The sequence below is a fragment of the Bufo bufo genome, chromosome 8, assembly GCF_905171765.1.
Source record: "Bufo bufo chromosome 8, aBufBuf1.1, whole genome shotgun sequence".
Classification (NCBI taxonomy): Eukaryota; Metazoa; Chordata; class Amphibia; order Anura; family Bufonidae; genus Bufo; species Bufo bufo.
Window position 1 is genome coordinate 183,616,412 of NC_053396.1, and position 12,231 is coordinate 183,628,642.

At 47.0% G+C, this 12,231-nt stretch overlaps 1 protein-coding gene across 3 annotated transcripts in view; it reads right to left on the reverse strand.

Moving 5' to 3' along the window:
- The window catches only part of LOC121009127 (cytochrome P450 2F2-like), a 168,362-nt gene that overhangs the window by 94,303 nt on the left and 61,828 nt on the right, over nt 1-12,231 (reverse strand). The window contains exon 2 of one of the 3 annotated variants that reach the window (XM_040442002.1): nt 3,644-3,811. The exons of the other annotated variants lie outside the window; for them this stretch is intronic. Coding sequence (XP_040297936.1) covers nt 3,644-3,660 — 17 coding nt within the window. The 5' untranslated portion in view covers nt 3,661-3,811. The remainder of the gene's footprint in view (nt 1-3,643; nt 3,812-12,231) is intronic. 3 annotated transcript variants of the gene reach the window in all.

Here is a 12,231-nt window from a genome sequence, read left to right on the forward strand (position 1 = left end):
GCCTATGGTGTGCGCTGTGACACTGTTGCTTCACTTGCAGTTGCCCGCAGCAACGTGTTGCTGTGTGTGCATGCGGTGGCAGTGTCTCGGCCTTCTGGGTGATTGCCGGGACATGGTTGCCACGCATGCTGTTGGCAGTGGTAACATGTGGATTGGGATGCTTGTGTGTGTACTTCCCCTTTAAGTGTTTTAACACTGGGTTTATGTGTGTGTGGGTGTGGCTGCTTGGGCTATTTAGCCTCTGCTGGATGCCTGAAGCTGAGGGGTACTCCAGCCATGGTGTATGCTGGAGTTATCCTCCTGGTCTTCATATGCCATCTGTCCAGTGAGGGCCACCCTTGTGGTCATAGAAGATGTTAGATTATGTTCTTGTGGTGTCTCACGTTATTGCAGCTATGGTGTCCTGGGTTCCTGTGTGGTTTGTGGTGTGTGCTGTGTCCTTTTTATTAAAAAACACAACAGTGTCACAGCACACACCATAGGCCGTGACAATACCCTACTCTTTCCACATCCACACTGTACTACTGCTACTGCTTCCAATTAAAAGGAAGAATTATTTAGGCTCATTCAAAGCCACTGTTTCTTCCGACACACGAGCACTTATGTATAGAAACAAGGGCAGGATTCTGCCCCTATTAAGGCTAATTGCACACCAGCATCAGAGATCCGGCAGTCTGTTCCGGCATGCAGCAATTTTCTGCCGGCTGATTCTCTGCATATTTGCCGGAATGTGGCTGAATCTCTGCCGGTCACCATTATAGTGAATGGGGCCGGATGGAGCCTTACAAACCTCTGGCAATGCCGGAGTGTGCAGACGTTGAGCAGAACTGCCTGCCGGTTCTCTGACGCTAGTCTGCAACTAGCCTTAGGCATAACTTTTGGATATAGCATGTTGAGAACAAGACACTGTTTTTCTTTTCAATACACACCATCTGCTCCCAATAAGGGACAATTGTTGGAATGTTTTTAAAAATGGTTTAAAGCACACTGTTTGTTAACATAGTCAACCATGCATTATGCATTTAACCATAGCAATATACAGTATGTCAGTGTAAGGCCTCATGCACACGGCTGTTGTGCGGCCGTTCCGTGCATTGGGGACCGCAATTGCGGTCCCCAATGCACGGGCAACATCTGTGCAGCGGGCCGGACCCATTCAACTTGAATGGGTCCGTGGTCAGTCCGCACCGCAAAATAATATGACATGTCATATTTTTTGCGGGTTGGATGGAACAACGGAAAAAAACACCACAGAAACACTCCGTAGTGCTTCCGGTGTTCCGTTCCGTGACTGCGTTCCCCATCTCCGTAATTGCGGACCCATTTAAGAGAATGGGTCCACATCTGTGATGCGGGGTGCACACGGCCTTGTGCATGAGGCCTAACTGATATTATTTATTATTGCTGTGATTGTGATAAAAAGTTTAATGGGGGAAAGGATGGAGAGAAATAGAGCAAAAATAAAAAATAAAAAAAAATAGGAAAAAAAGAGAGAAAGACAAGAGAAAAAGATTGTCCTAGGATACCTCAGAGTGTCATATACTATACCAATTCGGGCCAATTGAAGCACTTCTAATTCAGGTAGAATGGATTCGGACACAAACTGAATTTTTTCAAAAAATTTGACAGACATGAAACGAATTTCCAGAAATGTACTCATCTCTATGATGTACACTCCTCAACATTGAAATTGCAACATTAAGACAGAAAAATCATGCCCTTATGGAAATCACCGGATTGATAGAAATGTTAAGGATATGCAAATGATAAAAATGGAAACAAAAATATTTAAAACATCCTGATTTATTCAGTAACGATTTATTCAGTATCGAGTACAACATGCAGAAATACAGGCACTTACTTGCCTTTGCATGCTATCAGTGAGGTTATTAATTGTTGTCCAAAGAATGTTTTACCACATTGAATGCACTTGGGTATGCCAATCACCAAGATCCACTACTAGCAGCAGCCATTGCAATAACATCCCAGATGTGCTTGATAAGAAACAAGTCTAGAGATATGTGTAGTGTCCCACTAGGTAGGGGTGGGCACTACACAAGGGTCAATTTGGTCACGTGTTACTTCTGCTCACAAGGGACAGTGATATTATATTTAACTATATACTTTAATGTATTTTCTATGTGTTATTACATGTGATGTTTCCCCTGTGATATGCATAGCAGGCCTATTAGGGTGTAGTTAGGCATCCTAGACACTAGAGGGAGATAGGGAGCCCCTAGTATAAATGTTTAGGCCCAGACAGGGAGGAGTTAGTCTGTAGTCAGGAGTCTGTGGACACAGAAGTGAGAAGGCATCTTAGCCAGAGATATGCTGAGGGCCTCCTCCTGACATGCAGCTAGATAGTCCAGGCTGCTAGTTGCTACCAGGAGGCTAGTAAAGGACTCTAGCCTGCCTGTTGATAAAGTGAGCCTCAGTTAGCTCAGAAGATTACCCCAAGAGAAGAGATGTGCCTCCTGGGAGAAACCTGTAGCATCCCTCACAACAGGAACAGCACAACCAGCTCAGAGAAGTAAGCTGATGGGCAGAGGTACTATAAGATAAAAGCAAGGGTCAAGACGGGAGGTAGAATCTCTACCAAGGATTAAAGCCAGCATTTAGGCATCCGGGCCTTGGGATCCAGCCAGCTAGAATAGCTGAAGGGGATAGTGCAGCATAGTGCTGCTAAGCATTAACTGTATACCCTCCAAGTATCTTGCATGATTAATACTTGCCATTATTGAAAGTAAACCTGCTGTTGACATCTGTGATATAAGGGACTGCATCATCCTCATCTTATTGTATAAAGTTGGACTGTTCAAAGTAAAGCAACGTTTGGTTTACCCTACCAGCTGTGTACCTCAATCACTACTCCTATAAATCGGTGTGCCACCGTTACAGGCACTGGCGTCACGATCCTTAAAGGGACCTTGCCTCAGGCACTCAAAATACCTGCAATATCCAGGGCACCTCATCCACCATCAGGCCTGGTCCCTACATCCAGAGTGTGCCCCAGAGGAACTTGTGTCTACCTCTCCTTCACTGCCGCATGCCTGCCCAGGGTTCTCCTCTAAAAAGTGAGTAACCCTCGATTGCCCATAACCGTGACCTCACTATCGCAATACCCTGCAGGTCTGGCGTGCTGCATATGCAGGCCATGGTCGGATGTTTAGGCTAAGCAGGCTGCTCATGGTAGCACGAGCTACATGCAGCCTGGCATTGTCCTATTGAAAAACAATTCCTGGAACACTTTGGAAAGAGCCATAGCATTGGTTCCATGACCAAATCACTGCTAATGCTTTGCACCTGAAATAAAGACCAGAGGGATTTGGTTACAGTACATTATGCCGTCCCACAGCATAATTTTGTGACTAGAACATTCCCTTGTGAAGGCCTCTTCATGATGTTGCCCAAGAAGTCTCCAGAGCAATCTCTGGGGTTCATTGCATCTGAGACAAAAGCAGGACTCATCACTGAAGAGGATAGACCTCCATTGCTGTCTTTATCTGCATCATGAGCTTTGACTTGAGGTCAATGGAACACCTGTAGCTAAAAGTTTGGTTCATAGGCCAATGTTGTGCAAATGCCTTCTGATGGTTTGTGCATTTTTCGCTGGGTTTGAGATGTGGCATCCAATTTCACTTACAATACAGAATTAAACATTATGCGTCATTCTTCTTATCGGACAATGTGTCTGTGCATTGGTTCATCTCTGTGCACCTCTTACTTTCATTCCAGTTTGTTGTTGCTCTCCCAAACATGGAGACACACAACTTTGAACACTGCTGACAACTTTAGCTAGGCGAGTAGTGATCTGCCGGAGGGATTAACCAAGGTCTCTTTGTTGAAGGATTCTGTCTTTCTCTGTTTTTGATAAGTGGCAATAACTGGTATACCCCAATGGGAAATACGTTTAGAGAGTCAGTGTTTGCAGCAAAGCAGTGTGCTTCTTTACTGAAGGAACTCAAGTGCAAAATAATACAGGCAATGCAATGAGCTGTCTCCCCTCTAGTAGAAGAAAGTTCTGTGCTGAGGAAACGCCTGAGCTAGCGGTACCTCTCTCTCATAAGGCTGGTACCCTAACCAAATGGCTGGTGGCCCAGGGACTGTATCTCAGTCATCTTGCTGGCTCCCTGGTCAAAGTCTGGTGACCCATGGTCTGTGGCAGAGTGTCCCTGTCTCAGTGTCTTCTTCTGGCCACTTGTGGTCCCTATTGGCAGATCGCTCTGGCTGCTCTCCAAAACTCGGAATATTCTCTTATATTAATGGTGGAAAATTGATAGCTTCTCAGTGAATAGGTAGAAAGTCTCTCTGTATTAGCTGACTGTGTATTAACCCTTTCCACAGTGCAGTGCAAATCGAGTGCAATAACAGTGCAAATGAACAGGCTATATTACAATAGACATATAAAACGCAGATCAACAATATAAAACAGTATAAGTGAACAGAACAGCATAAATCACAGTGCAAATTAAAGGGGTTGTGCAGCGATTTGTATTGATGACCTTTCCTAAATGTTCATAAGACCTTTTAAGTGAATGGAGTGGGTAATTGCATTACACTACACCTCCGAGAGGAAGTACAGTGTAATGAAGAGAAAGTGGGGCTCGCATGGAGCACTGCCTTCTCTTCAAACAGCTGATCAGCAGGGGTCCAGCTGTTGGACCCCTGCGAATCAGATATTGGTGACCTATTCTGAGGATAGCAGTAATAAATAGTTTAGAGCATCACCAATGTACCTTGCATTACTCCCTCGGAATGCAACAGCTTGTCCAAACCACCGATCCTCAATGGTCAACAGATCAGCATAAAAATAGAAGATGACATCAGCATATCCAAATGAGGGTTTTTTATTCACCGAACATCCATGAAACAATGTACAAAAAAGTGCAACGGTTCGGCTACGTAGTGCTTGATAAAGGCTACTACGTAGCGGAAACGTTGCACTTTTTTGTACATTGTTTCATGGATGTTCGGTGAATAAAGGACCCTCATTTGGATATGCTGCTGTCATCTTCTATTTTTACGCTATTCTGAGGATAGGTCATCAATATATATATATATATATTCACACACACACACACACACACACACACACATATATACATACATATCGCTGCATAACCCCTAAACCCTTCAAAGTGCAATAAAATTAAATATGTCCACAAACGCCCATACTTCAAAGTACCTTTGCTCCTTGGCATTGCACAATTTTAGTGTTGAGAAGTGTATAATAATATTAATTATAGTCATATTTTGCATAATTGTACTTCCAGTTATGCATTGAGAAATTTTGTTTTATTATAACAGTTTAGTTTAAAATAGATAAAATAGTATAGTAAAATAAACTGTTTAAACATAGTATATAGTAAATACTATATATAGTAAAATGCAGTAAAGTACAGTATGATATGATATAGTATAATATAATAATGTACACTGACGAGTAGAGTTGAGCGAACACCTGGATGTTCGGGTTCGAGAAGTTCGGCCGAACTTCCCGGAAATGTTCGGGTTCGGGATCCGAACCCGACCCGAACTTCGTCCCGAACCCGAACCCCATTGAAGTCAATGGGGACCCGAACTTTTGGGCACTAAAAAGGCTGTAAAACAGCCCAGGAAAGAGCTAGAGGGCTGCAAAAGGCAGCAACATGTGGGTAAATCCCCTGCAAACAAATGTGGATAGGGAAATGAATTAAAATTAAAATTAAAAAAATAAAAATTAACCAATATCAATTGGACAGAGGTCCCATATCAGAGAATCTGGCTTCACGTCAGCAGAGAATCAGTCTCTTCATGCCATAGCAAAGAATCTGGCTTCATGTCAGCAGAGAATCAGTCTCTTCATGCCATAGCAGAGAATCAGTCTTCATGTCATAGCAGAGAATCAGGCTTCACGTCACCCACCACTGGAACAGGCCACTGTCACACATTTAGGCCCCGGCACCCAGACAGAGGAGAGCGGTCCCGTAACAGAGAATCTGGCCTTATGTCAGCGCAGAATCTGTCTTCATGTCATAGCAGAGAATCAGGCTTCACGTCACCCACCACTGGAACAGGCCACTGTCACACATTTAGGCCCCGGCACCCAGACAGAGGAGAGAGGTCCCGTAACAGAGAATCTGGCCTTATGTCAGTGCAGAATCAGTCTTCATGTCATAGCAGAGAATCAGGCTTCACGTCACCCACCACTGGAACAGGCCATTGTCACACATTTAGGCCCCGGCACCCAGACAGAGGAGAGAGGTCCCATAACAGAGAATCTGGCCTTATGTCAGCGCAGAATCAGTCTTCATGTCATAGCAGAGAATCAGGCTTCACGTCACCCACCACTGGAACAGGTCACTGTCACACATTTAGGCCCAGGCACCCAGGCAGAGGAGAGAGGTCCCGTAACAGAGAATCTGGCCTTATGTCAGCACAGAATCAGTCTTCATGTCATAGCAGAGAATCAGGCTTCCCGTCACCCACCACTGGAACAGGCCACTGTCACATATTTAGGCCCAGGCACCCAGGCAGAGGAGAGATGTCCCGTAACAGAGAATCTGGCCTTATGTCAGCGCAGAATCTGTCTTCATGTCATAGCAGAGAATCAGGCTTCACGTCACCCACCACTGGAACAGGCTACTGTCACACATTTAGGCCCAGGCACCCAGGCAGAGGAGAGAGGTCCCGTAACAGAGAATCTGGCCTTATGTCAGCACAGAATCTGTCTTCATGTCATAGCAGAGAATCAGGCTTCACGTCACCCACCACTGAAACAGGCCACTGTCAGATATTTTTAGGCCCCGGCACCCAGACAGAGGAGAGGTTCATTCAACTTTGGGTTGCCCCGCAATATAATGGTAAAATGAAAATAAAAATAGGATTGAATGTGGAAGTGCCCTGGAGTAGAATAATATATTGTTAAGGGGAGGTAGTTAATATCTAATCTGCCCCAGGGATGGACAGGTCCTGTGGGATCCATGCCTGGTTCATTTTTATGAACGTCAGCTTGTCCACATTGGCTGTAGACAGGCGGCTGCGTTTGTCTGTAATGACGCCCCCTGCCGTGCTGAATACATGTTCAGACAAAACGCTGGCCGCCGGGCAGGCCAGCACCTCCAAGGCATAAAAGGCTAGCTCTGGCCACGTGGACAATTTGGAGACCCAGAAGTTGAATGGGGCCGAACCATCAGTCAGTACGTGGAGGGGTGTGCACAGGTACTGTTCCACCATGTTAGTGAAATGTTGCCTCCTGCTAACACGTTCCGTATCAGGTGGTGGTGCAGTTAGCTGTGGCGTGGTGACAAAACTTTTCCACATATCTGCCATGCTAACCCTGCCCTCAGAGGAGCTGGCCGTGACACAGCTGCGTTGGCGACCTCTTGCTCCTCCTCTGCCTTTGCCTTGGGCTTCCACTGGTTCCCCTGTGACATTTGGGAATGCTCTCAGTAGCGCGTCTACCAACGTGCGCTTGTACTCGCGCATCTTCCTATCACGCTCCAGTGTAGGAAGTAAGGTGGGCACATTGTCTTTGTACCGGGGATCCAGCAGGGTGGCAACCCAGTAGTCCGCACACGTTAAAATGTGGGCAACTCTGCTGTCGTTGCGCAGGCACTGCAGCATGTAGTCGCTCATGTGTGCCAGGCTGCCCAGAGGTAAGGACAAGCTGTCCTCTGTGGGAGGCGTATCGTCATCGTCCTGTGATTCCCCCCAGCCACGCACCAGTGATGGGCCCGAGCTGTGTTGGGTGCCACCCCGCTGTGAACATGCTTTATCCTCATCCTCCTCCACCTCCTCCTCATCCTCGTCCTCCTCGTCCTCCAGTAGTGGGCCCTGTCTGGCCACATTTGTACCTGGCCTCTGGTGTTGCAAAAAACCTCCCTCTGAGTCACTTCGAAGAGACTGGCCTGAAAGTGCTAAAAATGACCCCTCTTCCTCCTCTTCCTCCTGGGCCACCTCCTCTTCCATCATCACCCTAAGTGTTTTCTCAAGGAGACATAGAAGTGGTATTGTAACGCTGATAACGGCGTCATCGCCACTGGCCATGTTGGTGGAGTACTCGAAACAGCGCAACAGGGCACACAGGTCTCGCATGGAGGCCCAGTCATTGGTGGTGAAGTGTGTCTGATTCGCAGTGCGACTGACCCGTGCGTGCTGCAGCTGAAACTCCACTATGGCCTGCTGCTGTTTGCAAAGTCTGTCCAGCATATGCAAGGTGGAGTTCCACCTGGTGGGCACGTCGCGTATGAGGCGGTGAGCGGGAAGGCCGAAGTTACGCTGTAGCGCAGACAGGCGAGCAGCGGCAGGGTGTGAACGCCGGAAGCGCGAACAGACGGCCCGCACTTTATGCAGCAGCTCTGACATGTCGGGGTAGTTGCGAATGAACTTCTGCACCACCAAATTCAGCACATGCGCCAGGCAAGGGATGTGCGTCAAACCGGCTAGTCCCAGAGCTGCAACGAGATTTCACCCATTATCGCACACCACCAGGCCAGGCTTGAGGCTCACCGGCAGCAACCACTCGTCGGTCTGTTGTTCTATACCCCGCCACAACTCCTGTGCGGTGTGGGGCCTGTCCCCCAAACATATGAGTTTCATAACGGCCTGCTGACGTTTACCCCGGTCTGTGCTGAAGTTGGTGGTGAAGGTGTGTGGCTGACTGGATGAGCAGGTGGAAGAAGAGGAGGAGGAAGCTGAGTAGGAGGAGGAGGAGACAGGAGGCAAAGAATGTTGCCCTGCAATCCTTGGCGGCGGAAGGACGTGCGCCAAACAGCTCTCCGCCTGGGGCCCAGCCGCCACTACATTTACCCAGTGTGCAGTTAGGGAGATATAGCGTCCCTGACCGTGCTTACTGGTCCACGTATCTGTGGTTAGCTGGACCTTGCCACAGATGGCGTTGCGCAGTGCACACTTGATTTTATCGGACACTTGGTTGTGCAGGGAAGGCACGGCTCTCTTGGAGAAGTAGTGGCGGCTGGGAACAACATACTGTGGGACAGCAAGCGACATGAGCTGTTTGAAGCTGTGTGTGTCCACCAGCCTAAATGACAGCATTTCATAGGCCAGTAGTTTAGAAATGCTGGCATTCAGGGCCAGGGATCGAGGGTGGCTAGGTGGGAATTTACGCTTTCTCTCAAATGTTTGTGAGATGGAGAGCTGAACGCTGCCGTGTGACATGGTTGAGATGCTTGGTGACGCTGGTGGTGGTGTTGGTGGTACATCCTCTGTTTGCTGGGCGGCAGGTGCCAACGTTCCTCCAGAGGCGGAGGAAGAGGCCGAGGCGGCGGCAGCAGCAGAAGAGGCCGAGGCGGCAGCAGCAGAAGAGGTAGCAGGGGGAGCCTGAGTGACTTCCTTGTTTTTAAGGTGTTTACTCCACTGCAGTTCATGCTTTGCATGCAGGTGCCTGGTCATGCAGGTTGTGCTAAGGTTCAGAACGTTAATGCCTCGCTTCAGGCTCTGATGGCACAGCGTGCAAACCACTCGGGTCTTGTCGTCAGCACATTGTTTGAAGAAGTGCCATGCCAGGGAACTCCTTGAAGCTGCCTTTGGGGTGCTCGGTCCCAGATGGTGGCGGTCAGTAGCAGGCGGAGTCTCTTGGCGGCGGGTGTTCTGATTTTGCCCACTGCTCCCTCTTTTGCTACGCTGTTGGCTCGGTCTCACCACTGCCTCTTCCTCCGAACTGTGAAAGTCAGTGGCCTGACCTTCATTCCATGTGGGGTCTAGGACCTCATCGTCCCCTGCATCGTCTTCCACCCAGTCTTGATCCCTGACCTCCTGTTCAGTCTGCACACTGCAGAAAGACGCAGCAGTTGGCACCTGTGTTTCGTCATCATCAGAGACGTGCTGAGGTGGTATTACCATGTCCTCATCATCTGGAAAAATAAGTGGTTGTGCGTTAGTGCATTCTATCTCTTCCACCCCTGGGGAAGGGCTAGGTGGATGCCCTTGGGAAACCCTGGCAGCAGAGTCTTCAAACAGCATAAGAGACTGCTGCATAACTTGAGGCTCAGACAGTTTCACTGATATGCATGGGGGTGATGTGACAGACCGATGGGCTTGGTTTTCATGCGCCATCTGTGCGCTTTCTGCAGAAGACTGGGTGGGAGATAATGTGAACGTGCTGGATCCACTGTCGGCCACCCAATTGACTAATGCCTGTACCTGCTAAGGCCTTACCATCCTTAGAACTGCATTGGGCCCCACCAAATATCGCTGTAAATTCTGCTGGCTACTGGGACCTGAGGTAGTTGGTTCACTAGGACGTGTGGCTGTGGCAGAACGGCCACGTCCTCTCCCAGCACCAGAGGGTCCACTAACACCACCACGACCATGTCCACGTCCGCGTACGCGTCCCTTATTAGATGTTTTCCTCATTGTTCCCGTTCACCACAATTTTGAGAATGGCAAATTTGGGAATAGTTTTTCACCCCAGAACAAAAACTGTGCTTTTACAGTCACTACAAATAACTTGACCAGCTCAAACAGTACAGATTTGGTTGAATAGAAATGTGAGGCCTATTTTTTTTTGTGCTGTGTGACAGGTATACGTTTAATCACAGAATTAGACTTGTATCTGCACGGTAGCGTGTGTGTTAAGTTTTTCTGAATGACACTATCAGCACCTTGAATCTAAGATATGCTTTTTGGGATAGATTTCAAGTAGGCCTCATATAACATAAACTACTTAGTTATTTTGAGAATGGCAAATTTGGGAATAGTTTTTCAACCCAGAACAAAAACTGTGCTTTTACGGTCAGTACAAATAACTTGACCAGCTAAAACAGTACAGATTTGGTTGAATAGAAATGTCAGGTCTATTTTTTAGGCGCTGGGTGACACAGGCTCAGCCTGCAGCTGATGTAGTATATGGCCAAAAATTAACCACACTGTTGATGGTTAAATGCACTTGGGTGACACAGGCTCAGCCTGCACCTGATGTAGTATATAGCAAAAAATAACCACACTATTAATGGTTAAAAGCACTTGGTGGTAGCTTGTGCTGGCGCACCACAAGCCACAAAATGGCCGCCGATCACCCCAGAAAAAAGTGATCTAAAAACGCTCTGGGCAGCCTAAAAAAAGTGAGCAAGTCGATATTAGCACTTCAATGATCCACAGCTGGAGATCGATCACTGAATTAAGTCTTTTGGAGGAGTTAATCACTGCCTAATCTCGCCCTAACGTCGCAGCTGCAACCTCTCCCTATGCTTGAATCAGCAGAGTGACGTGCAGCGCTACGTGACCCAAGCTTATATAGAGGCTGGGTCACATGCTGCATTGGCCAATCACAGCCATGCCAATAGTAGGCAAGGCTGTGATGGCCTCTTGGGGCAAGTAGTATGACGCTTGTTGATTGGCTGCTTTGCAGCCTTTCAAAAAGCGCCAAGAAAGCGCCGAACACCGAACCCGAACCCGGACTTTTACGAAAATGTTCGGGTTCGGGTCCGTGTCACGGACACCCCAAAATTCAGTACGAACCTGAACTATACAGTTTGGGTTCGCTCATCCCTACTGACGAGCAAAAGGGTAACAATGTTTTGAACTTTTGAATTCCAGTCTGCATATTTCACCATCCACTACAGCTTTGAACATGAGACTACCATTATTTTATCGACATGTCATACATAAATTGGACTTGCAACTATTTAGCATATGATAAGTCATGCAGATTCTTGTCATGTAACTGCATTGTTACTGTTTTGCTCCTAAAATAAAAATAAAAATATTATTCTGTTAGCATTTTGTAAATCCACCTTTGGCTTTCAACACTGCCTGAATCCTTCTGTGCATGCTCTCGGTCAGATTCAAATATGTCTCAAACAAAATCTGTTCTCAGGTCTTTTCTACATGTTCCCAATGTTGGTGCATATTGGTCGACTCACTTGGGCATGAATACAACTTTTTCTTCAACTCTACCCACAAGTGTTTGATTGGGTTGAGGTCTGGGATCTGTGGGGCCAATCCAGCACCTCTACTTCAAAGTCAAAAGTTAAAAACATTGTTACCCTTAGGAATCACATCAAGCACACAGCAGCTCTCACCTTCCCCTTCACCAGTCGAGCACGGATGACCTTACCCTTAGATTATATAATATCATAATCAATTCTTCTTAGTTCATTTCAGTAACATACTGCATAAATAAAAAATACAAAATATAATAAAGTACAGTATGATATTATACCGTATAATATAATAATTAAAGATGAGCAAATCGAAGTTGACGAAGTGGAATTTGATTCGAATTTCAGG